The 27,657-nt window shown below is 46.7% G+C and overlaps 4 protein-coding genes across 10 annotated transcripts in view; 1 reads left to right on the top strand and 3 right to left on the bottom strand.

Moving 5' to 3' along the window:
* Window positions 1-2,155, bottom strand: part of pola1 (polymerase (DNA directed), alpha 1) — a 37,853-nt gene extending 35,698 nt beyond the window's left edge. Inside the window, exons 1-5 of one of the 2 annotated variants that reach the window (XM_040167039.2) lie at window positions 1,564-2,155; window positions 994-1,121; window positions 664-760; window positions 485-562; window positions 244-356 (exon numbers count right to left, since the gene is read on the bottom strand). In XM_040167039.2, the coding sequence (XP_040022973.2) occupies window positions 244-356; window positions 485-562; window positions 664-760; window positions 994-1,121; window positions 1,564-1,612 (465 nt within the window). In that variant the 5' untranslated portion in view covers window positions 1,613-2,155. Of the gene's footprint in view, window positions 1-243; window positions 359-484; window positions 563-663; window positions 761-993; window positions 1,122-1,563 lie in introns of those variants that run through there. The other variant, XM_078096560.1, reaches the window with a different exon arrangement.
* Window positions 2,156-2,161: 6 nt separating this feature from the next.
* pcyt1ba (phosphate cytidylyltransferase 1B, choline a) lies at window positions 2,162-10,436 on the top strand. Of its 5 annotated transcripts, none has more exons than XM_078096563.1 (9): window positions 2,162-2,765; window positions 3,578-3,893; window positions 6,373-6,472; window positions 6,847-6,963; window positions 7,063-7,214; window positions 7,763-7,841; window positions 7,940-8,082; window positions 8,186-8,374; window positions 8,524-10,436. In XM_078096563.1, the coding sequence occupies exons 2-9, from the start codon at window positions 3,855-3,857 to the stop codon at window positions 8,752-8,754; spliced, it is 1,050 nt and encodes a 349-aa protein (XP_077952689.1). In that variant the 5' UTR covers window positions 2,162-2,765; window positions 3,578-3,854; the 3' UTR covers window positions 8,755-10,436. The 5 variants fall into 5 exon arrangements, with proteins under 5 accessions (XP_077952689.1, XP_077952688.1, XP_040022983.2 ...); XM_078096562.1 differs by having other exon boundaries at window positions 8,521-10,436; XM_040167049.2 differs by lacking the exon at window positions 3,578-3,893 and having other exon boundaries at window positions 2,213-2,765.
* A 12-nt stretch (window positions 10,437-10,448) lies between these two features.
* Window positions 10,449-16,771, bottom strand: pdk3a (pyruvate dehydrogenase kinase, isozyme 3a). 2 transcript variants are annotated; one of them, XM_040167045.2, is made up of 11 exons: window positions 16,375-16,771; window positions 14,976-15,117; window positions 14,775-14,846; window positions 14,224-14,408; window positions 14,049-14,138; window positions 13,852-13,929; window positions 13,626-13,702; window positions 13,391-13,492; window positions 13,196-13,303; window positions 12,962-13,075; window positions 10,449-12,648 (listed from the first exon to the last, which is right to left on the bottom strand). In XM_040167045.2, the coding sequence occupies exons 1-11, from the start codon at window positions 16,475-16,477 to the stop codon at window positions 12,499-12,501; spliced, it is 1,221 nt and encodes a 406-aa protein (XP_040022979.2). In that variant the 5' UTR covers window positions 16,478-16,771; the 3' UTR covers window positions 10,449-12,498. The 2 variants fall into 2 exon arrangements, with proteins under 2 accessions (XP_040022979.2, XP_077952687.1); XM_078096561.1 differs by lacking the exon at window positions 16,375-16,771 and adding an exon at window positions 15,384-15,524.
* A 1,514-nt stretch (window positions 16,772-18,285) lies between these two features.
* On the bottom strand, window positions 18,286-26,806 carry slc51a (solute carrier family 51 member A). Its single transcript, XM_040167055.2, has 8 exons — window positions 26,247-26,806; window positions 24,460-24,611; window positions 24,277-24,350; window positions 21,867-22,025; window positions 20,058-20,169; window positions 18,982-19,128; window positions 18,715-18,820; window positions 18,286-18,582 (listed from the first exon to the last, which is right to left on the bottom strand). The coding sequence occupies exons 1-8, from the start codon at window positions 26,320-26,322 to the stop codon at window positions 18,428-18,430; spliced, it is 981 nt and encodes a 326-aa protein (XP_040022989.2). The 5' UTR covers window positions 26,323-26,806; the 3' UTR covers window positions 18,286-18,427.
* Window positions 26,807-27,657: the final 851 nt, after the last annotated feature.

The following is a 27,657-nucleotide window of genomic DNA, read 5'->3' as shown; positions in this document are numbered from 1 at the left end:
AGAATAACTAGTTTGTTAAAGACCCAGAGAAACACAAATATCCGACGAAGCAAAATCCCGGACGTTTTTAGAATCCCTGCTGGACGCATTTTTTAGGTTAAAAAAGAGGACATGTCCGGGGAAAAGAGGACGTCTGGTCTCCCTAACATAAGGTGCGCCTTTTAATCCGGTGCGCCGTTTAGTGCGGAAAATACGGTAAGTTACAAATCCGCACTGAGCACAGCAGCGGCCACAGGAACGCACCTCGGCCGGCCTCTTGACATTACTGTTCATGAAGAGGCTCTTGATGGTGTTGGGCTTGGCTACAGCAGACTTCTTCACATTTTTCTTTGAGTCTGCTCCTTTAGCACCTTTTCCTGCAAAACACATTGGGAATAAAATCACACACAAAGAATGAATTTCCTCTTTACTGTACACCCCCCCGCCTCCACACACATACACACACACACAATACACATACATTGTTACAACCCAACAACGTTACCTTTTTTGCTTTCAACTACATCATCGTCCAAATCATCGTCAAAGATTTCTCTTCCGTCCTCCACGTATCCAGTTCCATCTGGGGGAAGAGAAAAGAAGAGAGGCACAGTGAAACTTTGTCGTTAGAACTCACCACCGCCCGTATTGCCACCGCGGACGCAGCCGGAGACTCGGACTCACCATCGTCAATGATCCAGTCGTCATCTTGTCTGTCTCGTACCATCTTCGAGTACTGCTGCTCGTCCACTTCTTCATACACACTAGTAAACTCTTCCACCTGGAAAAAGGAAAAGCGGGGTTGACCATTAACTATGTAACAAGGACGGCTGAATTAAACATATAGTAAAAACATTAAGATTAATGGTTATTGGTATAATTTCATCTGGTGTTTACTCTTTCAATCAAGCTACAATTCCCAAGATAGAGATTGAGTTGATAAGTGATGACGCAGTGGTTGTCCAACATCCACAGGTGTAACAATAATAACAACAACAACAACAACAACTTCACCTCGTATTTGATCTTCTCCCCCAGCTTGGCTTTCTTAAGCTGCTCCAGTGCGGACTTCCTTCCCACCTTCTCTCGCTTCTCCCGTTTAGAGCGAGACCTCGCCAGGCCGCAGAGATCCCCTCCATCGGCTGAGGAGGGGGGCAGAGACACAACGACATGGCGACCCAGAAGCAGGTATCAACACCACCGTCTGATTTGCACATTTTTATGCCCGCCACACACACTCGATGTGAGCTTTACATGGAGCCGTTGGTCTGACTTAACGTTAAAAATACACCAACACCTAATGGCAATGTGGTTAACGTCGGTCTTAGGACTCTTTCGTGACTAAAACTCACACAACAGCGCGCTAAAGTTAAAATTAGCGAACATTACCCGAGTCTATTAACCGGTCTTAAGAATGGAAAACGGTTTAAGCGGCTGGCTACTGCGTTTGATACCGACAGTATCTGTGGGCTCAGCGGGTCGCTTGTTGTAAAATGACAGTGCGAGCTAGCTAACACGTTAGCTAACATCTTTGGCGCTGCAGTCAGCTAGCTAGCAAGCAAGCGACGCGAAAGTCGAACTCACCGCCGTCCGGTCCGTCCGCGTCTTTCTCTGGGTTTGATACCGGAGCCATGACTTACACTTTTTTTTTCACCGTTTACCGTTTGCCTCAGTGACAGCTGCTCAACACGACGGCGGCAGGTCAACACAACAACAGGAGAGTCCGCGCCAAGTCGGGTTCCCGGGGAAAGTCGTACGCAGGAAGTGACGTCACGTTCGCTGTCAGCCAATAAAATGGGGCGCTGTGTCCGCTGTGTCCGCGCGGTGGCCGTGTCTGTCCAACTTTAGGATTTTGCTCCACAGGATTTGGACCACGGAAGGTACAGTAGTTATTCTTTCTTCAATTAAGAAGAAATCTCCAGGCCACTTTAATTTAAAAGCCAATTGAAAACACGTTCAACAAAACTTTTCCTTACAAATTAATACTTACAAATACCAAATTAATACTTACAAATACCTGTGAACCCAATAGACCGCACACATGCCAAAGCCTGTTTGCTATTTTGCATGCATTTTACAGGCAACAACATAACACCCGTGTCCTCAAATTGTAGGATTACAGCATTAGTCTCCCGCTATTTGTAAATCAATAGCCATGTGTAGCCCTATGAATCTCGTTTCCATGGCGACCGGGCGGGACTTTATAGGGCACAATGGGTTCCTGTCCCAGATTGGGGCCACAGAGACAGAGTGCGTCCGGCAATGAAAACACAAAGCCTGTTTTGTCCTTCATCCCCACAGCCGGTTTTACACTAGCCTACAGTATGCTGGCTTTACCGCCACTTTGGCACATTGGCGACTCCAACTGACAAGGACTGTATGTGTTTAGTACATTATGAACTGTCGAGGTGAGGGTTAATGTCTTCTTGCAATTAACGTTGCCATTAATTATTTGGCTTTGACCACGTTTTATACTCTTTCTGTTTCACTCTTCGTAAAATATAACTGACTTTTTTTAAAAGAGGCGGCGTTTCGTGTGATGGCCCGTTTTGTCTGCTAAACGGACCGTGGCCCATATTGTCGCAGCTCACCAGCGGCGAGCAGCTGATCGGTCCTGTAGGACAGACTGGGACAGACGTCCCTCAGCTGCAGAAGGCAGACGGACAAATAGATATAACATACTTCAGACACAACTGGTGAACACCATGGTGAAACAGCGACGCGCCAGCGCGCATTCCTGTTGCGCCGCTGTTGCGCCTCTTCGTTGCAGCAGAGGACCGTTGAAGGTAAGGACGCATGAAAGTTTCGGCTTTTTAACCAATTAGTTACTCCGGTCCAGCCGCCAACGGCGAAGGGGGTGTTTCCCCCAGCAGGCTGCCGTATGGTGGGGAGAGGGAAAGCAAAGAGTGAGCGAGTGTAGTCTGAAGCTGCTAATAAGAAACCCTGATTTAATATTTACAGGTGGCAAATAAATGTCCTGTGTGTTTGGGCTGCGCATGCAGATGGGTGTGGCTGTGATGAGTGAAACGGGCTCCATTCATCTCGATCCAGCGGAAGATAATCAACAGACTACCACTGACATTATGATGTTACTAATTTTTCTTACAATAATACTTTCCCCTACATTTGGAGGATATGCCTTATGGGAGAAAAGCATTGATTCGCATTTACTTTTTAGTGTCTTGGAGACATAGTGACGGTAATAAATAAATAGTGATGCTAGGATCGTTTTACCGATGGCGCTATGGACCACTCAGCCAATCCCCTCGGCTTATACTGGCAGACTGCTGCATCTTTCTCCTGATTGGTCCTTTCTTGGAACTCTCTCCTCTTTTCCCGTCGCCATGGCGAGGGCCCTTCGCCTCTGCGTACGAAGATCGTTTATCAAAACAATGACTCACTCCGACAATATAATTATGTTCAGATAAACACAATATATATAATATATTATAAATATAATATATATAACTGATTTGGATTGATTTCGAATTTGTCACTTCGACGTAACAATCCAAAGCATTGATATATTAACACCAAGGTCGCTCTAGCTCTTGTTTCTACACAGCCATCAGTGTGAAATAACATTTCCCCCCTATAGGTTCGGTGAGAGCAGAGCCCGTGTCCCTTTGGCCGGTACCAAGAAGTAGCTCCAGAGTGAGACCTCTTCGCTGCCTCCACCCTCTCTGCAGCAGGGGATCAGAGGGGTGGAGGAGGAGGAGGAGGAGGGGAGGACAGACAGAGAGGCGGAGCAGGCAGTGGGCGGGGGAAAAGAGGAAGGAGAAAGAGACAAGTGGCGAGGAGAGAGGCAGCCTCTCACTGATGCTGAGTCACATTACAGAGGGACCACAGACGCATCCCATGAGTCTTTGGGAACCATGGAGGAGCTTGAGCACACCTGCCCCCACCCCAGGACGGTAGGGCATTTGATTGTGTGCGTCTTCCTACCGTGTTAGGGTCTTGCGGTGTGCGTGTGTGTGTGTGTGTGCTTCACAGGAAGGGGGAGGAAGACAAAGTGTCGTGCTGCCTCCCCTGTTACAAAACAGATCCCCCCCGTATAGCATCCGAGGCTGAGAATGCTGAGTGGACAGTGTGTGATCAAAGGAGGAGGGCGTGGGGGAGGATTGAGGGCGTGGGGGGGGGGGGGGGGTTACACAATGGGAAAATAAATAGCTTGAATGACCTGCTGGGGGACAATGCGGCAGTAAGGGGAGAGCCTCTTGTGGCCGGGTACCCTCGTCTTCGCTGGTGTAATTCCTCATCCTGGCATCCCCGTCCGTGTCCTCCAAACGCCCCCCCCCCCCTCCCCCACCCACCCCCCACCCACTCGCTCCACTTGCTCTCTCTCTGTCCTCGCCCCAACCTCTCTCTGTTCTTGTGAAGGTTCCGTACTGCCGGCGCTTTCTCTCACCCCGTGGTTCTGCTTTTTTCTCTCCCTCTCTTACGCTGCTTTAATCCTTATCCTATGCCAGATGTTCTTTGCTCCCGCCAGCGAGAGAGAGCTTTTCTGTGCACGCTCGCGGCCCCCTCGGCCCCGATAGGCCTGCGAGCCCCCCCCCCGGTCAGCTGGTTTAAGCTTTACCATCAGTTCTCACAGTGGCACCACGGGAGATGAGGCTGCTCCCTGTACACAACCTCGCTGCCGCTCCTTCTTCATTGTTGTTGTAGCTCAGATGGATATTATTGACTTCTGGTACCTGAACAAAATGTTTTTAAAGGGCATTGGACATAGATATCAAAAGAAGGAGTCCCGCACGGCATTGTGGAATATGAGCATCTCCTTTGTTTTTCTCGTGTGCATGTAAGCCTTTGCTTGCCTCTGCGTTGCCTGCTTTCACGTATTCTGTTAGTTGCACGCGGGACAATTAAAATTAACGATTTCTGCCCAATACATATTGAAAGTGAAATGTAGCAATTTGTGAATCACTGCACACCGTAGATGACTTAAAAACACAGAATGTCAATACAAAAAAATGAGCATTAGGCAACGTTATTTAACCCAAAAGGGAAATTGTTTTTCTGTCTGATATGGATTTCATGTCCTCATTCTGTTTGCCAAAAAGTAGTTCATACAAGCAACAGTAAGGTTATCCTTGGACTCATGGACAATCACATACAGGAGTAAATCCTCTGTATTTAACTTAGTTTTGTAGCTTTTGTCATTTTCTGCAATGGACCTCTGCAAAATGTTGTTGCTTCCAAATCATTTTTACAAGCAATTCTTAAAGAATTTGGAAAATCTGTGCAGAGTATCAAAGTAATAGAAGAATTCAAGGTATGCTTGGACCAGATGAGGTTATAACACCCCAAAGATGTCTGTTTGCTTGTTATTAATCCTGGCCCGTTAATAATTCATAACCTGCACGATAGCTCGTGTTGTGGAATTTCACCAGTGGCAGTGGAAAGGTCTCGTGGCATTATGTCAAGAATAACCTGTGATAACGGTCACAACAACTGAGAAGAATGTCTGGCTCTTATTTGAAAACCCTTCACTTTCTGCTGCAAATTCACCCGTTAGGTCTCTCTCTCAATCCCCACACTGTCATTTGATCATCGTCATCGTCGGTTTTGATGAGCGACCCTCCCGTCTGTGTCCATGGAACATGCCGTCATGCCAGTCTCACCTTTTTTTTCTTTTCTGTTCAGGTCAGTTTCCTGTGTTTTCCTGCACAGGGGAAGTGCACAGTGCTTCCATTTCTTTCTTCCTCTGCTCTGTGCAGACTCTCATTATGATTTATTGGCGTGAATGATATTCAGTAAATATCCCCTGTAGTCAACAGATGGCACACAAAGACACATTTTGAGGCAGACTCGCACACACTTTAACCTTGATGTAGCTGTGACAAATATCCTCCACCATCCATATTTGTCCTTTATTGCTCCGTTTGCCTTTGTCCCCCCGCATCCTTTGTCTTTTATTCTTGCTTTTCCTGCTGAATTTAAAATGTATTTATTTTTTGAAAACGTTAGTCTTCTCCCTCTTCACTGAAAGTCTCCTGCCTCTCCCGTCTTATTCTTACCGTTTTTATCTTATTCCTGAGAGGTCTTTCTGCAGCAGACCAATGCCCTGCCCTGGTTTTCTGCCACATGTTGACACACACGTACAGAAGTGAACGTCTGCACGCACACAGACACACACACGGTGGTCAATAGCACTGAGTGCATGGCCGTCTGTCTCTAAATCCATTGTCCCAACACGGAGCAGGCATCAGCTGCGGTCAATACCTTAATGTAGGTCACTGTCACAGGCATGAGCTTGTAGATGCAGTGGTGCTGTGTATCTGAAAGGGTTGTCTTCATGCAGGGGGGGGTTTCGATTGACATCGGTCTCCTACGTCCATCCGTCCTCTAAAAATAAGACGTTTGCGCCTAAACTCTTCTCTCTCTCCTCCTCAGACTCTGACCAAGCCCGCCATCTTTGCCAGGGAGACCAGTTGCGATTGCCGCGCCCCTCACGAGAAGCTCAGCATCACTCAGGCCCGCAGAGGCACCCCAGGTACGAGCCTCCGCCTCAGCTCCACCTCTGATTCCCTTCCTCCAGTTTGTCGCGTTTCTCCTCATCACATTCGTCAACCTTCATTTCTCTAACCCTTTTTAGCATTTACACCACTACTGTTTTTGCTACGTTTTCTGCTATGATCACCCAAAATACTTCAACCATTGATATATTTTACCCGCGGTGCGGAAGTTATGCTACTTTTTGTAATATCATTCTGTTGGACAGCTAGTTGTGCTGTTGGTACGCCCACAGCATCACCGGCACGACCTCTCAGTGCGATTCAGTGGCTGTTTCAGCACTCAGACATCGTTCTATTCTCACGCATACTACTGCAGCAGGTTTGCATAAATGCTGTCGTTGTACGTTTGCAGTGGACCGACCGGTCAGAGTCTACGCAGACGGCATCTTTGACCTGTTCCACTCCGGACACGCTCGTGCTCTCATGCAGGCCAAGAACCTCTTTCCCAACACCTACCTTATAGTAGGAGGTAGACCACACACACCAACACACACACACAATGTACAAATCCACTGCTCCAAACTGATTTTGAACTACGTGCCCCCCCCTACCCTCTCCCCTCCCACAGTGTGCAGCGATGAGCTGACCCATAAGTACAAGGGCTTCACAGTGATGACGGAGGTCGAACGTTACGAAGCGCTGAGACACTGTCGCTACGTCGACGAGGTCCTGAGGGACGCGCCCTGGACTCTCACACCGGATTTCCTAGAGAAACACAAGGTGTGCCCATGTGGTCCTTTGCAGGTTTCTGAGGGAGGAACACGGTGCACGAAGCATCCAGGGGCCGCGATCACATCCTAAAACCCCTATAGCTCCAAACTGGGTTTTGAAGGAGGGGGGGGGGGGGCGACCTGCACTATAAAGGACCACCAGGAGTCGTTTTTAAAACCTTTGAAGCAGAGATGTTAGAGGCAGTCCAGGAGTCACCTGATCACCATGACTATTGTAGGAAAAAGACCAATAATGATGAACTTTTAAAGCGTATTTCAGACGCAAGTGAGTTCCAAAGAATCAAATCAGCTCCCCAACAAATGAAAAAAAACAACATTGGAAAAAGGCGCCTTTTCAGTCCTTGTGTGTAAGAATTAGTCCTCAAACCCAAAACAATAAAAATCGAAAGTGGATTTCATAGCGATTGGCACATTGGCTAAATGTAGAATCACTTTAAAAAGTCACACTCGCTAGATTTCAGCTGTGAGCCTTGGATGGAAAACATCTTTAAATATGTATATTTTTTCATACAGTCATGTCCTTTGATCGCTCCTCAGATCGATTTTGTGGCTCACGATGACATCCCCTACTCCTCAGCGGGAAGCGAGGACGTATACAAACACATCAAGGAGGCAGGTCAGTGTGTGATAAAAGGACGATGAATACAAATACACATCTGGCGGTTTTCAAATTCTCTTTGTGTTTTTTTTTTTTTTTCCACGCGCGCTCTCCAGGGATGTTCGTGCCGACACAACGGACAGAAGGGATCTCGACTTCTGAATTGATCACCCGAATTGTCAGAGACTACGACGTCTACGCGCGACGCAACCTCCAACGCGGCTACACGGCCAAGGAGCTCAACGTCAGCTACATCAACGTAAGTCGATATATTGCTTACAAAGGAAAAACGTCTTCAGGGACGTCATCATCGACAGCGGCTCGATGGCTCTTTTTCTCTCCCCCCACGTCGTCCCCCTCAGGAGAAGAAGTACCGGCTGCAGAACCAAGTGGACCGAATGAAGGAGAAGGTTCGCACGGTGGAGGAGAAGAGCAAACATTTTGTGTACCGCGTGGAGGAGAAGAGCCACGACCTCATCCAGAAGTGGGAAGAGAAATCCAGAGAGTTCATCGGCAACTTCCTGGAACTCTTTGGGCCGGACGGGACTTGGGTAAGTAACTCTTTGACGGCCGTCACCTCCATTGCAACCGTCGTCAGATCGATCGATGGCGCGTGATATCGAAAAACAGGCGTTTTGGTGTTTGACACTATGAATGTCCTCTCTCTGTCCCCCCCGACCCCCCCTCCGTCCCTGAGCAGAAACAGGTGTTTCAGGAGCGCAGTGGACGAATGCTGTCCTACGCCATGTCTCCCCGAGGGTCTCCCTGCAACAGTCCTCCCCGGGAACTGTCCCCCCTGCGCTCCCCCTCGCCCCCGTCCCCGTCCCCCCCCGCCCGCTGGCACAACGCGCGGCCCTCGCCCCCGGCCTCCCCCAAGGGGGCGTCGGCCTCCATGAGCAGCATGAGTGAAGGCGACGAAGATGAGAAGTAGATGGATTGTTGCACACTCTCTCACACACACACACACACACACACACACGCTTCACTCACAGTACACTGCCTGAGAACTGCTCACACACACACACACACAAACACAACACAAACACCGGCTGGATACTGAAACATGGGGTGAGGCTGCAGAGGCAAGAAGCCATCGCAGTCTCAGTGGCGCGTGCGAGAACCAAGCAGACGGACCACGGAGGAAAAGGGAAGAGGAGGATTTACGAACACTGTGTCACAATTCGTAAAACAACAACAAAAAGGCCCAGAATGCTTTGCAGCGTCGTTCAGAGGATTTGCGTCGGATTTTTCCAGTGCTGATAAGAGACTGTCCAACAGCCTGATCATAATATCACCTCATTGTTTTCTGTCCTTTCCTGTTTAGCTTAGCATTTTTTTTTAAGATGCAAATATTTCTTGTAACTCCTGTGAGCGTCAGACGTGAACAGGAACAAAGTCACAGAACGTCGTGTGCGATGTTCAGCTGAAAAGCTCACGCGAATTGACAGGAACTGGAGTCATTCTTCACCGAGTCATTTTTCGCTTGTTGAACAAAGAATTGTGAATTAAACAAATCACACCGAGCACAGTAGATGAGAGAGAGTTAAGTTGGAAAACCTCTTGGGACTAAAACACGTTAGTTTGCATCGTTGTGGCATAAATGGTTGGTACCCTATTTGAAATAAGTGATCCCCGGTTATTGAGTCACTTGTTCCCACGCTACTGTTGTGACCACTAACACAGTTTAAAACAAATTCCTCAGAAAATCACATGGAATTCAAGTTAGCCTGTGGGATTAGCAGCCTGAATGATCCTTAAATGTGTCCTACGTGACTACAGCTGTGGAGAAAGAAGCGAAAGACGTTGGGGAGGTGGGTTCATCACCTCAGTTGAACAGCTTTGTTAGAAATCAAGCAATATAATCTTAGTTGTAGAGTTCATATGAAACAAATACATTTTAAAATAAACAAGGTCTGTCACAGCATTGGACCCTAAAACAAGCCCCCTCAGTCTTGGACTGCGCATATTGATTGTGATGAGACAGAAAAAACAGCCTTTTATTAGCTTATTGAATGTAAAGTGAGTCGGTGAGACCACGCCTACAGTTAAGAGTCAATCAGTATAAGTTCAAGCCACATTATGACGTACGACACACACAAATCCTTCATTTAGGCCACATGCACTACATGTCTGGCAGCAATCCATTGGTAGAATCATTAGTGGATTTTAAGCAGAAGAAGCCATGTCTTTTTTGAGTTGTTCATGTTTTATCCAACCGACCTCTAGCAAACATTCTTGCTCTTTGGAATTTGATGTCAGCTGTCAATCAAACCCATGAATTCAGATGCAGCCTTTCTCGAACACTCCGGTGACACTTGAAATAAACAATTGAAGCCCTCCGGGTGAACTGTCAGCGCGTCAAAAGCCGAATCATCAGCCTAATGTTTAATTTGATGTTATTGGAAATGTACGTGATAACCTTTTTTTTTTTGCTCAGGTCTGCTCACTCCCACCTAGAAAAACACAATTAATACCTTAATGCAATGTAGAGACCTAAATGTCCTGTACGCACTACATGTTAATCTGCACTATATGTACAAACTTTGGGTATTTTTAATTTTTTAAATTTGGATGTTCAAACGGCTTGATATGTAAATAAAGTCTAAAACCGAACGCGAGTCAGACTGCATTTCGCACACAACCGGCGTTTTCTTTATTGTCGGGTTGATCTCATGCTGAATCACATTATTAGACTGCTCTCTCAATTTTGGGTTTCTCACACACACATTATATCATATATATTATATGCTTTAACTGCACTTGTGTGATCATACATGTGTTTAAGCTGGAGGTACAGTAGGATAGAAAACAGCTTCATGTACAATAAACACACAGTTGTATTTTATAACATACCCGAAGAACAGAGACTCTTAACAGCAAAGGTTGACGACTCTAAAAATCACAGAACTGGAATTGAAAGTTACATTTTGATGGATGTTAGTTGCGATTCGAGGCGGATTTGAACTTTTAATGAGAGAAGTCGCGTCGTCTCTAGTTTTGGGGGTTTTTCCCAGGGAGACCGGCAGGTTTACGGAGGCTTTGGCAGCGAGGAAACCTCCCGGTGAGGCTGAAAGCGGCGAACGCCACGTTTTCCACACCGTATCCTTCACCTACGCCCCCTTTTTTTTTCACATCAGACGGAACTAAAAGGAGACGAGAGAAGGAGGTCACTTCAGATTAGTTAAATTCTAGACAAATGGGCACGTTTCTTACAGGCGCAGTATTTTCCAGTAAGGTGTTGCCATTACGAAGGTTTAGCTAGTGCAATGCCCTTGTAAAAAAAAAAAAACGCTTGAAGGAGGTTTGGAATGAAGGTAACTGACGGAAATATACATGTGGAGCTTCGGTAGTAATAAATGTTCCCGAATGTGATTAATGTTAAAATAAAATCAGATGGTTTGACGCACTGCGTCCGTACGAAGAGATAAGTGGCTCTTTTAGCCACATGGAAAATCCCCTGCTGGCTTTTCTCAACAAAGGTTGATTTCCCTTTGTTTATATTAAGGATATACAGTGAACTTTTCACAGACTTTTAGCGATAATTACAGCTAAATTATTTAAAAGATCATCTAAAAGTCATGCTGTTACGATTTTAGAGATACAAAGAAAACAAAAAGTTGTTCTTTAACTGTTACCGAAGTATCAATTCCCTCTAGATATTAGTTATATCTTTTGAAATACACACGCTTTGATCAAACTCTGGACACTGTATAGATTAGTAAAGCTACAACCGACACCAAGCTAATGGACGGAGCAGGTTTGGGGGAAAAAGCTTTGAGCGGGTTGCGTATCCACCCTGGAAAAAACGATTGCAGGTGTTAGAAGAGGGATGCAGCGACGCCTTCACACGTTAACAGTCCTCGTCAGACGGGACAGGTCCATTCTTCTGTGTGAGGGTTCCCACAATGCATCGTGCTGGTGTGGTTGAAACGGGCTCCAGGTGGTCCTTTAGTAGTTGTTGAACTGTCTGGTGAAGGTCAGTGTTGACGGTCACTTTGCGTACGTGAGCTTTCGGTTTACTGCTGTGAATGAGGTGGCAATATATAGTTTATCAAGTATTTTTGAAAAAAAAAAAAAAAAAAAAAAAAAAAAAAAAACTAAAAACGTTCCTATTATAAATAAACTATTAAGAGTTTCTCTCTTAAATATTTAAATAACATTTCCCGTATCGAGATATTTTAAATGATGCGCGGCTTTCTATATATTACAACAGGGTTCTCATTTTCTCTCATCTACAGGCAGCTTCAATACAAAACACCGCTTTACTTCGCCACACTGGCCGAATTGTGCGTTTAGAAAAGAAATGGAAATGAACCCTCCTCCTCTTCCAATTCTCTGTGAAACTCACGACCCCCCCCCCCTGACCCCCGCATGTGATCGAGAGACGCAATACGAGCCTTCGGCAACAGTGAGAAAGAAAGTGTTGCTCTCTCAGCCACAGGGAGCCCCGGCCAGAGGGAGATGCAGTGGCTTTGGCTGGGGGGGGGGGGGGGGGGATCTGTTCCAAACACATTTCCCCAAAAGCTCTAACAACGAGAATGTAAAAAACAAAATAAAAAAATGGAGTCGGGTCCTTAACCAAACATTTACCCGAGGGCAACCGTTCAGCTCACATGCAGAGCTGCGAGCATTTAGGCCGCCAGCAGAGGGCGAAGGCGCCGACGTCCGGGAGGGTTTATCGTTTGGCTTTGAAATTGGACTTGCTGGCGTCGCGGGGCTCCGTGCTGGGGTTGCTCCAGTCGTCCGCCTCGGGGGTGGTCGTGTAATGCCGCCACGCCGACTTGTTGAACACCGGCAGGCGCTCGAAGGACTCACTCGAAAGGGCCTTGGGAAACAAACAAAAACACAAAATGAGCCCATACGAAAATCACAGTCGTCGATCTTTCACTAAACGGTTGGATGTTTCAGATGATGCTTAATAAATAGGACAATTAGCTTAGTGTTAGCACACACACACACACATTGGCAGCTAGGGAAATGGTCTGGTTGAACCTTGGGATATTATATGGATTAATAGGCAGAGATAAAACATGTGAGGCAATAAGCTTTAGAGCGGGTTGGTTGTTTCTGCCTCCCTTCTCATACAGACGAGTCATGTGCGTGGGAGAGAGAAAAAAAACATTTAATCTTCACTTTACCTTGAGATAAATGACAGCATCAGTGCCAACGCCCTCCATGGAGTACAGTTTCAGGTCCCCTTGGAAGTAGCGAGCGTAGAGCCTCGAAATTGGCAAACCGTAGCCGAAACCAGCCTAGGAGGAGAGAGAGAGAGAGAGGGAGGCAGTATTTAATTTCCCAGGTGTCCCGACATAAATAAAAAAAATGAAAACACAGTCACCGTGGTCAATACTGATTTGCTGCTGTGTGTGTACCAGTGGGACAGATCCCGGCTCCAGGCTCGGCGTAGGAGCAGTGGAGTACGTGTAGTTGAACAGCCGGTCGATCTTCCTGAGGGGAACTCCGCCTCCTCGGTCACTGATCTGAAGTCAGAACAACGCGGAGGTGGAGCGAGAGACTACAACCGTTTGGCCGATGGTTCACGTGCAACGTCCTTGTGTCCGAGTTACCTTTATGGAAAGGTCCTCTTTGCCCAGAGTGACCTTTGCCTTTATTGGTGGTAAACCCTGTTCACTGTTCTCATGGAGCTCCACTGTGGCCCTCATCGAATTCTGCAAACACCCCGCAGAGTTTAAATCAACTCAGCCCACAAAAAAGCCCTTCGAAAGCCAGAGTCACAGTTTAACTGCGTTTGGAGGAGCACTTAAATGTCTGGTCTCCTTCCACGAACGCCGCGCGGCTCACCTTGAAGAGTTCGAACAGCATGTGAAACAGATGAGACGGCACATACACCGCCTGGATGGGCCTCTTAGGGGCCTTCACTGCAGGACAACAATCACAGCTGGTTATTGTCAAATAACGAGAGGCTCCAGAGACTTTCCCCCCCCCAGCCCGCCCCCACATGGACCCGACCCGGCAAAAGCTGCGTGACAGAAACGGCGGAAATAACGAGAGCATTGGAATTTCTTACTGTTGAACTCCTCGATCTTCAGCTCGGGAGCATCCAAGTAGAATTTCTCACACAGCATCTTGGCGGTGTCGTAGGCATCTGACGGAGGAGCAGATCACACCATCAACGTAAACGACACTTAAAACCCATCGGTAACAACAGCACCCGAGATGCACCTCGCAAACTGTTACTCTGACTTCCTGGAGGCGGAGACTCACCGCTGACGACCTCGGCCACGCTGCAGGCCGGGTCGATGCTGCCGAAGTGTTTCGGGTGGGCCGGGTTGGTGTCGTCCCCGAACAGGAGAGCTGCACAGAACCAGAAACAGGCCGGTCACGTCAACCAACGAGCAGCGCGGGTGTGAACCGATTGGCACGTTGGGGGGGGGCTCACTGTGCTGGTTGATGAGCATGCGGAAAGAGATGCGGTTGGTGTAGAAGCGGTCGAGGAAGTACTGCACGTTGCTGCTGATGAACGGGTCGAAGCCGAACTTCTCCTTGTACTCGATGACCCCCTGAGCCATGGTGGGGACCACGTCGTTGTGGCGGTTGCGGATCTCGATCAGGAGCTCCAGGAAGCTGAAAGCACACACGGGAATCACGAAAATCCACCAGCAACCAGAGTCCATTCATATCGTTCCAGAATAAAAGCCATTCAGATTTGAAATCTAGGGGCGGAGGGGGGGGGATTTGCCAGTGCCACCTTAATCCCATGTTTTCACATTGAACAATTCGCTAAAACGGTCCGCATTGTTCAAATTCCTGTCTGAGTTTAATCAGTTGTGTGTGACCGTCCTATCTCGCCGGCGTGGTTACAGTACAAACACCCTCCGTGTGCTGAAGGGATTCGCTGCAGTGGACTCGTGACGTCAAGCCGGCGTGCAACAGCTGGGTGGATGAAAAAGCTGCACTCGTTAATTATTAGTCAAGGTAAGATTCTCTCACTCATTCAAAGCTTCGCAGTCCTCCGGCTTTCTGTTCTCGTAATCCAGCAGCTCCACGAAGCTCTGCATGTACCTAACAAAAGCAAACAACAGTTCAAAAGGGAAACTTTAACCACGGGCGTTGGCGATATCCCGCCGTCGCACCATAAACCTTATCTTCATTCGCCGTCATAAAGCGCATCTCCCGGAGGAAGCGCCTCACCACTTCTGCACCAGCCTGACCGACGGCTGGCTCAGCAGCTTGTCGGGGAGCAGGTTGACCTCTCGCATGGTGTTGGCGAGCCGCACCGGCAGCTCCTTACGCAGGAACATGTAGGACGTCTTTTCACAAGCATTGTCCCTGCCTGGGGGGGAAAAAAAACAAAACAATTTGTCCAAGCTGCACCGTTAAAGAGGACGGGAAGATCTGCAATGGCCTCGTAGATTACAGAACTCCCCCCCTTTGCTATTTCAGCAAGAGGAAACCCACCAGACCTCTTCCTAAAAGAATGAGTAATAATGCCTAAAATACACAGCTATCGGCCTGAAAACATTCCCGAGTGGTTTGCGACGTAGATCTATCCGTTAAATAGAAAGCGACACACGTGAAGCGCGCGCAGCTCTTACTTACAGTACGCGGTCGAGAGCTTCAACCTTCGACGGGACCCCTCAAACTCTGCTCCCGTCCCCCACCGGCATCAGCTTGAACCGTTCAAGGAAACCATGAATCTGGCGATCCAGATGAAAGAGTGTGTGTGTGTGTGTGTGTGTGTGTGTCAAGGGATTTATGTGTTGGACTGAATTACAGCAGCATGCTGTTAGATTGTTTCCCCCCCCCAGAAAAACAACCATGACTTTGCATTTTTCCCTCAACCATAAATGGAATAAACGCCGCCCAGCCAAGTCCACGTCGAAGCACGTGGACCTCGTTAACGTTTAGGAGTCTTTCAGGTTCTTCCAGCTCTCTGTTTAGAGTGAAAGGAAACGGCGCGACAAACAGGAAGCCTGTTGTGCAGACATTGCGTTGACCTGTGACTGACCTCAAGTGAGACAGGAAGATGTGACACTCGGATGAATTTGGGGTGAAAACATGATGATCCGGCAGAATGTAAAGGAAGAGCTTCCCGCTTATTCAGCAAAATAAGGAGAAGGACTCTGAAATTATTAAAACGGGGCAGTGACACATCCGAATACGGACTTCAGCTCTGGAACAACACTGGTTTGTTAACGAAAGAGAACTTTGTGTCTTAACAAGAGAAGAAACAAAAAGAAAAGGACACCACGTTCTTCCTGTATTTACACATCCAACCCACAGCCGTGAGAACATATTGAGTAAAGCGATGGCTGTTTAATCTGAGATGGATTAAGAAAAAACTAAGCCTGCGGTGTGACTACAGACGTTGTCATGTCGCGTTGGAAGTCTCTTGCACAGTTGTTGCCTCTCCAACCAGAGAGGGACAAAAACACTGCAGATACAAATAAAGGCTCTTAATGTGAAATACTAATGTCCTGTGATTCATGCCCTGAAACCAGATCCATCACGCTGAGATGAGGCCGAAGCGAAAGAGTAAACAGACAGTTTCATATTGATGCAATTGAGATGACAGTCGTCGTTTACTCACCAAAATCCAGAAACTGCTTGATGGACAGCGGGGACGGAGAGAATCTGGAGTAATACTCGATCTTGGGATTTGCGTTTTTCAGCAGATACGTGAAGATCCTCATCTTGGAAGCTTCAGTGATGATGATGATGATGCCTGGACGTGACCGAGAGAATCGTGAGATTCAGAATAAACGCGAGCATTTGACCCTCGGCGATGTGGCGCGCGGACAGTCCTCCTCTGTCCTCGGTGTCCACGCGTGTCCCCACCCGGGAGTCTCCAGAGGACGAGGTGGATAAACGTCCATAAGGGTGCAGAGAGGACACAAACAATACGATGTCGAGAAGGCTACCTGGAGCTACATCCTTGTACGTTCACGTCAGATCAACAACAGCAAGCCAGACTGAATCTGACACTGGCTTCCGGTTGTTTTTCTTTTCAAAATAAGACGACATTCCGGTGAAGGTATCGGGTAGCAATCAAATCTGGTCCTAACTGATTACTAGCGCTATGTTTTAGATAAGGTTTAGATAATTACATGTCATTAAAGAAATAAATTGTGGTTATGTTGATATACATGAAATAGGGAGCATGGGCAACTTACAGTTACATAACGTATTGATATAGATGGAAGATGGAGCAACAAGTGCCAGCTAATAAGAAACTATAGAATATGAAAAGAGGTTTGTGATAGTATACATCAGTTTAAAATACACGTACCCTGTTTTTTTGCCTCGTAAATCCATCTCGAAAATCAGCTCAACGGGATCATGACCTGTGACCTTCTGGGATTTCTTTACCCTTCTAAACCATTAACATTTACAACTGCAGATATCGGGGATTTTCATAAGATCTCTTTATTAATTACTTGCAAATGCATACTTCCAGATTCCACACTCTTTTTTTCTTCTTACTGCGAGAAAATGTATTAGCTCTGATAGTTTCTTTTAAAAGACTGACGTTGTTCAAGTAAGCCGAGTAGAGCTTTTCTGTACGGCTGGGGAACGCTTTATTTTGAAGGACAAATAGTACGTCTTTCCGGCTCTTTGTTTCCGCTTGACACGCTTGAACAGCACGTACTTTCGAAAGTACGGACTCCGCCCTGCATGCGCCGTGCTCGTTGGATGCTCGTCGCTGATTGGCTTTAAACCAACCGGAAGAGGGCTGGCCAATCAGAATCCTCCGCCATACATTCAGCAATAGCTCTGCGCGCACAGCCTCGGTTGCGCAAAAAAAGAGATGCGCCGTGTGTTGATGTACACGCCGTGGAATGTCCCGCCCAACTGTGGGAAGAGTTGACAGATCGTCGGCATGACGACACACCGGTAAGAAGTGGAGCGTGACGATCATGTCCCGGGGTTGTGAGCGGCAGCGCCATCTAGCGGCACAGGAGGAGGAGTTCAGCACCAAGGTTCTAGCTGGATGGGAGAAACTAGAACACATGACGGACGTGCAGGTGCATTTAATAGGATTATGGTGTTTAAAGGGCTCAGTATACATTACATAGTAACAGGGAGCGCAAAGGGCCGCGGGTTCAACTCGGAATGCAAACGTAAAGAGAAAAGTACCTTTTATAAGTCCGCACCACAAGACAGCGGATATAAATAAAGTGGCTCAATTTAAAGTTGAGATCCCATTTTTTTAAATGTAATTTCCTGGGAGTTCACAGAGAACTAATTCAATACGGAAATTGGCAATTAATAAACTTAGGAGAAGTTTTAAAAAATAATAATAACTAATATATATCTCACACACACAAGTATTCAAAGAGAAAGTGTGTCCAAACTTTTGACTGGTACTGTATATAATAATAACATAATAACTTTATATTTCCTGGCACAAACGTGTCATTAAGTGGGAACAATTCTAACTGTTGGATAAGGTGTGTGATTGGTGAGACCGTTCAGTCGTCTACAATATCCACAAGATAAGTTTAGGTACATTTCATTTATTAATATTGACTTATAAAATCTTTAATCAAATACATGCAGGGAATAGAAATTACAAACACCCCAAAAAAAAAAATTACACACAATCTCTCACACACAAAATCACTCACACACGCACACACATCTCATGTGGAAGAAGTCCTTGCAACCATCTTGGTGGTTTCGCCGCCTTGCTCCTCCTCCTCCTCTTCGGGTAAAGGGTCATACTGTCGGCGGTACAGCAGGCGAGACCCCAGCGTGATCAGGAACATCTCCAGGATCAGAAGCTGCTGACTCATCACTGTGGAGACGGAAAGGAGACGCAAGCGAGAGTCATCTGCCAGTCAGAGAAACTCAAAGAGTAATTCCTGGATGTCCTACTGACGTTACTGATGACCACGTGAATGAATGGAGCGGATGGATGTTGACTCACTGTATCCTCTGGCCATGGAGGAGAAGGGCGGAGAGCAGGCGATGGTCCCGTTCACAGCCAAGATGTTGATGATGGCTGTTTGCAGTTGACTCAGGATCAGCACAAGCTACAAAAAAAAAAAACAACACCACCACATGTAGCTGACAAACAGAACGCTGGTAAAACCCTGTATGACTAGAAGGTTTGACTTATTAGAGTATTTGATTAACAATACAGCATTGCTAGCTACTTTACTTTGTGTAAACAGCCGTTTGTCTGCTGCCTCACCTGGTACAGAGCGTACTTGGGGATGATCTTGACGGTGCGCAGGGCGATCCTCAGGTGCATGAAGGTGATGGCGACAGGCCACAGGGCTATGATTGTCAAGACGCCCACAAACAAGTTCATCCATAGAGCAAATTCATCTACGGTCATCTGAAACCAGGTCACACACACACACACAAGTTAGCAAGTCAACAACCAAGAATGCTGAGAATGCAACATATTTAATTGTTCATTGGCACCATCGAACCTGAATGCTTTTTTTATTTAACCAACAATACTAAACCAAACTCCTAATGCTACTAACTAATTACACTGAATACGTCAACATAACACCTTTAAGTAATGCGTAGACGTAGGAGTCATAATGATTCATCCAGAAGACATCGGGAATGTCTGATTGCTAAGAAATAAGAAATGTGATCAGCCTGGCTGCGTCGTGAGTTACGCCTTCATATTTCAGAAGTGTTACGTAGAAAAGGCCTTTTTAGATGCATGCATTCACATGCTCATATAAATATGATGCAACCATCGTGTTGCAGCCTGACATAGTGAGAGTGGCTTGAAGAAAACGCAGAGATGTGTGCGAAGTCGTTTGATACAGCTTCGGAGAACGTCAACAATGTCTGTATAAAATGTCACGGCAAACCCTCCAATAGTGCTCATGATATCTCAGTCTGCAGACAAACCAACTAACAGGTGCTGAAATGATCTCGTCAATGTGACTGAATTGATCAAACAGTCAATAAGCATTTGCTAATCACATACGTTTTCACTGTATTCCAACCTCGTCTGGATCTTCAGCGTTCTGCACACCTTCAGCATTCATTCATTCTTAAATGATCACGAGGGATACATTTACATTTAGGTACACATTAAATAAGCATGTCAGTCAAGCACCGTCATGCTAAAGGGTTAGAAAGACAAAACGACAGGGAATCACAGACTGATATACACAATAGGTATACTAGGCTGACATTCGTAATCTTGGCTATGAAACTACTAGCTAAATGCCTGGAAAATAAAACTAAACTAAATCAGCATTGAGAGACCATTCAGTTTTTTCCACGTTGGTTACTCACACCAGTTCTGTTGTATGTCTCGTTGGTCCAGAGGACAATGGAAAGGATGGTGAAGGCCGTCTTTAGGACGGCGAACTGGAAGGAGCCAAGTTTGAGCAGGAAGAGCGAGCGCCTTTAGTTGGAACAAAGAAAACTCTTTCAGACTAGCCGTAACATAATGGTTTTAGTCTCCAGACACCTTTAAAAAACTCTTTATAATAGCCATTGTGAACATCTCCACGACAACCCATGGAAGATAATTAGCACAGGATGTTTTGAACAATCCAAAGGAGCGTTGGGCACAGCAACACCGGCTTCAGACCTGCCCGTAATTGAATGTGGAATAACAATGTTTATAGTCCCTCTGCGAAGCATTTGATGGGAAACTGGGTACTGCTCTTAGGACACATGGCTCAGCACATCTTGTCTGGACACCTATCATCATCATCATCATCATCATCATCCTCCTCTTCCTTGTGTACAGCACAAAGGTTTACGCAAAAGGAAGATATGTGTAGTTGCAGTTAACGCATGTAAAGCGGTGCGCAGCCGGCAAACATCTGTTTGACATCTGTCATTTTTGATCAGACTACACTCACTGCTGCTACAGCAAACACCGTATGAGGGTGAAGCTTGTGATCCCTGGATTCATTTGAACCTGGATCAATAAACGCTGTCTAATGGGGGAATTCGGACAATGTTTACCCAGCCAAACTCTGAACCTTCAAAGAGTTCAATGGTCTGCAGTGTGTTCAAACAGCATAAAAAAAAAAAAAAAGAAGAACAGAGGCGCACATGTACTGTGTCCAGTACTGTATGCACAGATCATTGCTGAGTTTGTGCAATCCTCGAAACCGGCCAAAAGCAATGTTGGAGTTCATTAGTCTCAAGCATGCAACGTCCCGGTGACAACCTGCGCTTGGTGAGCACTGCAGAATGCTGCGGTCATCACCTCACTATTGGGATTGTTCACATCTAAATTGAATTCTGGTTTATCTCAATGTGCCGCTCAGGCTCGTGCCAACTCTGCATGCGCCTCCTTCTGCCATTCTGGGCGCTTCCTGCAGCAGTTGTAGACAAATCCTCGTCTCTGGCGACTTGACCGGTTATTATGGCTAACTGCAATGGAATCTACATCTGTGGCTACTGGCCAGCCGTGTACGGGCTACTATGGAACTCAAGGACAAGACCGCCAGGAACTGGGACTCTGGGAAGCTTAAGGGATCTGAATCATTGGGGAAGGGAAATCTACATACTGTTACTGAGTATAGTGTGTAAGTGCTTAAGTTCATCAGCACAGCTGACTCCATAAATCTCCACCCAGAGCCCCCCCCCCCCATAAAAACAAAGGGTATAATCCAGATGATAGAGCCCTCGCTGGGATTCAATCAGGGGCAGGCCAGACAATTACGCTGGCAAGACAAACAAACAAAAGCAGGAAGTGAAGTGTACATGGGACAAACAGGTAACCAAACTAAACCCAAGAGCGCAACGGATACAAACGCATTCCCCATTCTACGCTTGTTAATAGCGGAGGATCAGTTACATATGTGCTTTCATGCAGTGTCTTTTTAATTTGGATTTAAACTAGAGATCCGTAAGGTAGAGTAGGGAATAAACCCGGTTGATAACTACACTGTTCACTGCACAATTGGTGCCCAAACTCCTCTGCAGAGGGGGTTTCCACATCTGACCCTATGGGAGCTGTCCAACAACACAACACAGAAGGGATCCTCTCGCAGGAAACCAGCACCAGTGGTTATTACACCAAAGAAAAAACAGATGTTGCAAACATGTTGTATCGGTTATGATGACCACAGTGCGTTTTACCGTGTGATGGCTGCGTGTGGCAGGCAGGGGCAGCAGCAGCAGCACGGCCCCGTGCTGATCCTGAGTTTGTGTTTCGCTGCTCGCCTCAGGAAAGCCTCGTCACCGCCCACCTCCTCCAGCATCAGGATCAGGAACTTGAAGACCACGATGGCAAAGTAGCTACGGGGAGATAAAGGTAAAAAGGAAATGAGGGACTTGAAGAGAAGGAAGCAGGAACAATGTGATAAGACTTGCTCCACTTGATATTGTTTTAAGTTGGTATTTTACCCTGAACCCTTTGTTATTGTGTAATCCTTGAGATGGCATGTCAGGGGGGGCTACGGATGCAAATGAGCTACAGCTATAATCTGGTACAGTGCATCCGATGCATGGAATGTAAATGGTTCCTTTTAAATAAATAAACAACGAGAGAAGTATGAAGAACAGACATGTTGAGATGCAGACACATTGCACAATAGCATCCCTGTTTTTGGTAAAACTCCCAGTAGGACATCAAGTTCAAGTTTCTCCATCTGGGATTTTTACCGCAGGGCTCGGTGGGTCAAAAGCAAACACTAAAAAAGCACTCTAAGGCAGTGGTTCTTAACCTTAATGGAGCTACTGAACCATGCAATCTTCATCAGGGCATTCAGCGAACCCTTCCTCATTGAAGAAATAAATGATTTTATTAGTGCGCACAAAACACTCCAACTCACCGTCAAGATTTGGGATAGAATACAGTTTGTCAGTTAGTGGTTCCTCCTAAATTTAGGCTGCATGTTTTGACGTTGGGGCATGACCATGACTTTGCTGGTCACTTAGGAACTTTTTTTGGCCTGGTCTAAAGGCTGACTTGGTGAAGCACTGCCGTTCATGCCATCGCTTTCAGGTGGCAGGTAAACCTAACCAGGTTACTCCACCTGCTCCACTCCATCCAATTCCGGTCATAGGGGAGCCCTTTGAACGCATCATTTTAGATTGTATAGGGCCTTTGCCAAAAACATAATCTGGGCATCGGTTCCTGTTGACCATCATGTGTGCCGCTACACGCTACCCAGAAGCTGTTCCACTGCGCTCCATTGAGGCAAAGCCAGTAGTGAAGGCGTTAATGTGTTTTTTGTCGACTTTCGGATTGCCCAAGGTCGTTCAAACTGACCAGGGATCAAATTTCCTGTCTCGCTTATTTTTATTACAGCAGCTCTCCATCCAACATTGTGTTTCCAGTGCTTCTAATCCACAGTCTCGAGGGGCTCTGGAGAGATTCCATCAGACGCTGAAGTCCGCACTTACTGTTTTGATTCTGCTGGAGAGTGGGATGATGGTCTCCCGCTGCTTTCGTTCGCAGCGCGTGAAACGACTCAAGAGTCACTGGGGGTTCAGCCCGGCGGATTTGATCTTTGAGCCATTCGGTCCGTGGTCCGTTGAAGTTGTTGCGTGAGAGGTGGCGGCGCAGAGACCACTGAACCGCAAGACAACGCGCTAGACTGCGTCTGTGCATTTCGTGAACGCTTGAACGAGGCTTGTGTCCGAATTTTGACCTGCCGTTTAAACTGGAGGTTGATGCGAGCGCGACGCGAGCTGGTGCTGTCCCTCTGCAGGAAGGTACAGATGGACTGGATCCCACAGTCTCTTACTTCTCAAAAAAGTTCACTTACAGGTTTACATTGGGTGGAAATTTGTTTTAAGAAGGGGTGTGCTAACATTCTGGCGGACACTCTCGCACACATCAATAACAATTGTTTGCTAAAGGCTTTTGTACATGTTGATTTCTACTGGCGGGGGTGTTACATCCCTGACCATTGTTGGTGGCCTGTATCTTTCTTTCCGTGTTTTGCAGGCAGCACAGCAGACGACTTAATTGAGGATCCATCTTGATTGGATGCATCATCAGAGCCGGCGCCTTTAAAACACATCATCCAGGGGGGGGGGGAAATCGGGAGAGGAAATAAAGCATGTGGCTGGTTTGGCTGCCGCCGTGTTCAAGAACAATAAATTCTTTACTATTGGCTGCGACGTTCATTATTTTCCATCGCGTTTGTTTTTGTTATGTTGCCGGACCCTAGCAGGGAACATAACACACACAAAGTCGTATTATTTTTGCAAAAAAGGTCTGTTCCCTTTCTTAGTCGTCTACCGACCTTGAAAAGGATCGCTCGCAAAGATACTTTGTAACAAACAGTCTCAAGGGCGTTCTCAGCAATAGGAGGATTTGGTACGATTTGGTGACACCAAAAAGGTAGAGAGTGTTGTTGTTGTTGTGAAGCGTCTGCTGGAGTTCAACGATCTTGCCGAGGTATTCGCAGTTGATATCTGCTCCGGCAACACTGGACATGAACGATTGTCTCACGTGACCCTACGGGGAACACGTGAGGTTTCGTCCGAGAACCGCTGCTCTAAGGTATCTAAGAAAAGCGGAGAGAGCGGGACCCACCAAGCAGAGGTCATGTCGGTAAACATGGTGGCTCTGGGAACCCACATCCCCAAACACGACATGGTGCCAATCACCTGAAACAGAGGGAACGCAGCGTGAAGTCGCGGTGTTTTCAAATCAACACAAACCACTGGGTTTCTTTTTATTCATTTTTTTTTCTTCCTCCCGCCGCGTTACGCTTACCGGTGCCGCCCCGTTCACCCAGATGATTGGGCTCTTCTTGTTGACCGGCACTTTCTTGTAGATGTAGGCACACTCCTCCAGGAAGACCAGCATGGACACCGTCGCCATGAAGGTGAGCAGCGAGTACGTAATGATGCCGTAGGTGTCCAATTCTTCAGGGAGAGAGACGGGAAAATGTCCCAACCAATTAGCCGGTCTTTATTTTGGCCTTTCTCCAGAGGTTTAAAATTGGCTTAACCTTTATGAAGAATGGCTATTCATGTTGGCCTTACTTTTTTCTGCCAGAAAATAACATGTGTTAACAAGACTACGAGTAAACAGCCATAGCGGTTTGTACTACAGTAAACGGTAACACGCCAAAGCTAACATGCCCACAATTAAAATGCTCACAAGCAAATGTATGATGTTTATGTTCGCCATCCCAGCACTTAACACAGAGCCCGGCTGAGGCGATGAATGGTGTTACATTGGAAGCATACATGCTGTGTGGGGGAACTTATGGAAGACTAATTAAAACTTAAAAAGCAGCTCTATTCGGTAAGCAAACATGTTCTTTACCTCCAATTCTGAGGGTTAACCAAATACTGAACTGCGTTAACTGTTTTTACTATGAGGTTAACCAGAAGCTCCCATAAGAAATCGAAGATTATGAATCAATTAAAAGAAACAAAAGTAAAAGAAACGCATGTGAAATCAAATGCAGGCGTCTCCGGGATGAACAAAAAGAAATGAATCATTTCCAGGAATACCTTCTCAGAAGGGAAAAGCAGAACGCAGATGCTCTCATTTCACAGCAGCAGTATATGTTCACAGTGAAACAGACAAAGTTGAGTTAATTGTTCCAGTATGTTTCCCATATGTGTGCGTCATTTACTCTCTGGTATCCAAAGCGATTATGAAGTGAATCAGAACCGAAACGCAAAAACAAACAAACACACACACACACACACACACATTCCCTGTTTTGCTGATTTATTTCCGTGACAAAGCAGACGAATAGCAGACTTTTGAAATCTTTTCTGACGGTCTGATTTTTTTTAATTATGTTTCTACTACCTATTATTGCAAAATTATTTTGTCTATGAATCCCTTAAATCTTTTAAAACAAATGTGACTAAGCTAATCTTGCCAGAGCGCTTTAGTGCACAACCAACCGTGACACTTTTGCCAAGTTACGTGAAGCATTTTAGTCATTTCAATTCTTCTTGCTAATATATCCGGTTTGGTGAGAAGCCAAATTGAGAAGCATCTAAAAAAAAAAAAAACTTTTGATTTTTTCTTAATTAAGATGTGAACAGGTAATCAGTAATGTAGTCTTAAAACTGTTCCAAGGGAGAACATTTGAAAAGGGTTTTAAAAAGTAAATCTTGAACATGAGCCAAATGGAAAAAACAAACCTGTAAAATGTCAGACAACTAAACCTTAAAGGAGTTTTACAGTGAAATGGAAAACACCGTCAGGAGCCTAATTATTTAATTATCCATGTACAATTACACCGCCACCCTGAAGAAACCGATTCATTTAATCACTCGTTGAAAAGTCACAATCAGCAACAAGAACTGAGCTTTATTATCTGGCAGTTTATGTGGATTCTAATCTTGCAAATTGTTGTTGCTGCTGTGGGGGGCAGCAGAGCCCCCCAGGGGCAGCAGAGCCCCCCAGGGGCAGCAGAGCCCCCCAGCAGACACACATTCATTCTTGCCCTTCATTAGGTGGGCTGCCGGCTGGAGGGACCAGAGACAGAGACGGAGACAGAACCCGGACCCATCAAACAAGGGACGACTCACTGGTGATGATGTCGATGGCCAGCGGAGGCTCCTGCGTGCAGCTCGGGTCGCTGGTTCCGTTGGGTCCGCTGTCCATGTCGGCTGGAATATTAACACGCGCGACCTCCAACGTGTTCCTCTTTGCAGCCAAACTGCCTCCGAAAGGTCCCGGAGAGCCTCCTCAAACTTTTTCCACAGAGGCACGTCTGCGCCCCCCTCCAACGCGAAACACTTGCTGCTGGGTCAGGGTTAAGACCCGCCCCTCCTCCGCCGCCATAGGCGCAGAGAGACGTCCGTCAAAAAGCGGCCCACGTCCTCCGCGGATTGACGTGAGGACCGCGACTTTTGGGGCAGCGTTTTGTTTCTTTGCTGGGGGGTCGCGGTCGGGAGGTCCGCCTCGTGTCGCGCCTTCCTCCAGCTGCGGTGTTTATCGCGGCCTCCACTCACATCACACGCGCCACCTCGTTACCTTGGCAACTCGACACTGTGGGGCGGTGTCGTCACGCGAGGCATTTGCTGCAAAAATCTTTTTTGCATCCCGGGCTGCGTGTTTTTCCCCAGCCCCCCTCCCCCTCTGACACACACACACACACACACACACTTAACACTCTTTGGCAATGGTGGCAGAGGCATATTTCATCAGATTAAGATCTCTGCTGCAGCTATCTTCTCTAACTCTGCTGCCATGGAAGGTCCGCCTGGAGGGACAGATGTTGCAACTCAATGGGACTTTTCTGATGAAGTAAAGGATATATATAAAAAAAATCCCCTCCGGCCTTATTTGCCAATTATTTATCACACATGCCTGTTTGTTTGGGCATGCATGGCTTCCAGAGACTGGAGTGACATGAGACTGCTTGTGATCCGAAGCGGCATGTGCAGACCTGTCTGGGAAATAACTACAGCAACACACAACAGTGTCATTTATGCTGCCCGACACAGCAACACATCTCCCTCCAACCTCATAGGACGATTGAATCATTTCAACAAGTTTGAGCAGCTTTTTCGGTCCGCTGCACACAAGGCACACCTTAGATTACATTTCTATTCCAGGGGACTCAGCTGGAAGGATTTGCCCCGACTGGCCTGAGTTCATGGGATCATTACAAAAGGTTTAAGAACCTACGGAGCAAACCTCAGCCACGAAATCACACCACAAACTGCACCCGTATTCTGCTTCCCTTTTCTGAAGGTGATGAAGATGATAACGTCGTGGGATGGCTGATTATTTGGAGCACAACTCACAACATGAGCTGCTGAGGGTCAGATTTATTGAGAAACGGCCTCACAGTCGTGTCTGGCGCCGAGGGACAAGAGCAGCTATGACGACTTGAATCTGAAATCTGTTCTATGGTCGATTTGCCCTTTAATGGATGAACGATTTAAAAATGCTTTGGCGAAACTGCGGCCGCTCTGGCCTTGCTGGTGGTCG

Source organism: Gasterosteus aculeatus, chromosome 21, assembly GCF_964276395.1.
Source record: "Gasterosteus aculeatus chromosome 21, fGasAcu3.hap1.1, whole genome shotgun sequence".
In the NCBI taxonomy this organism is placed as follows: Eukaryota; Metazoa; Chordata; class Actinopteri; order Perciformes; family Gasterosteidae; genus Gasterosteus; species Gasterosteus aculeatus.
The sequence above is the reverse complement of the archived record's forward strand: the minus strand, read 5'-3'. Positions and strand labels throughout refer to the sequence as shown.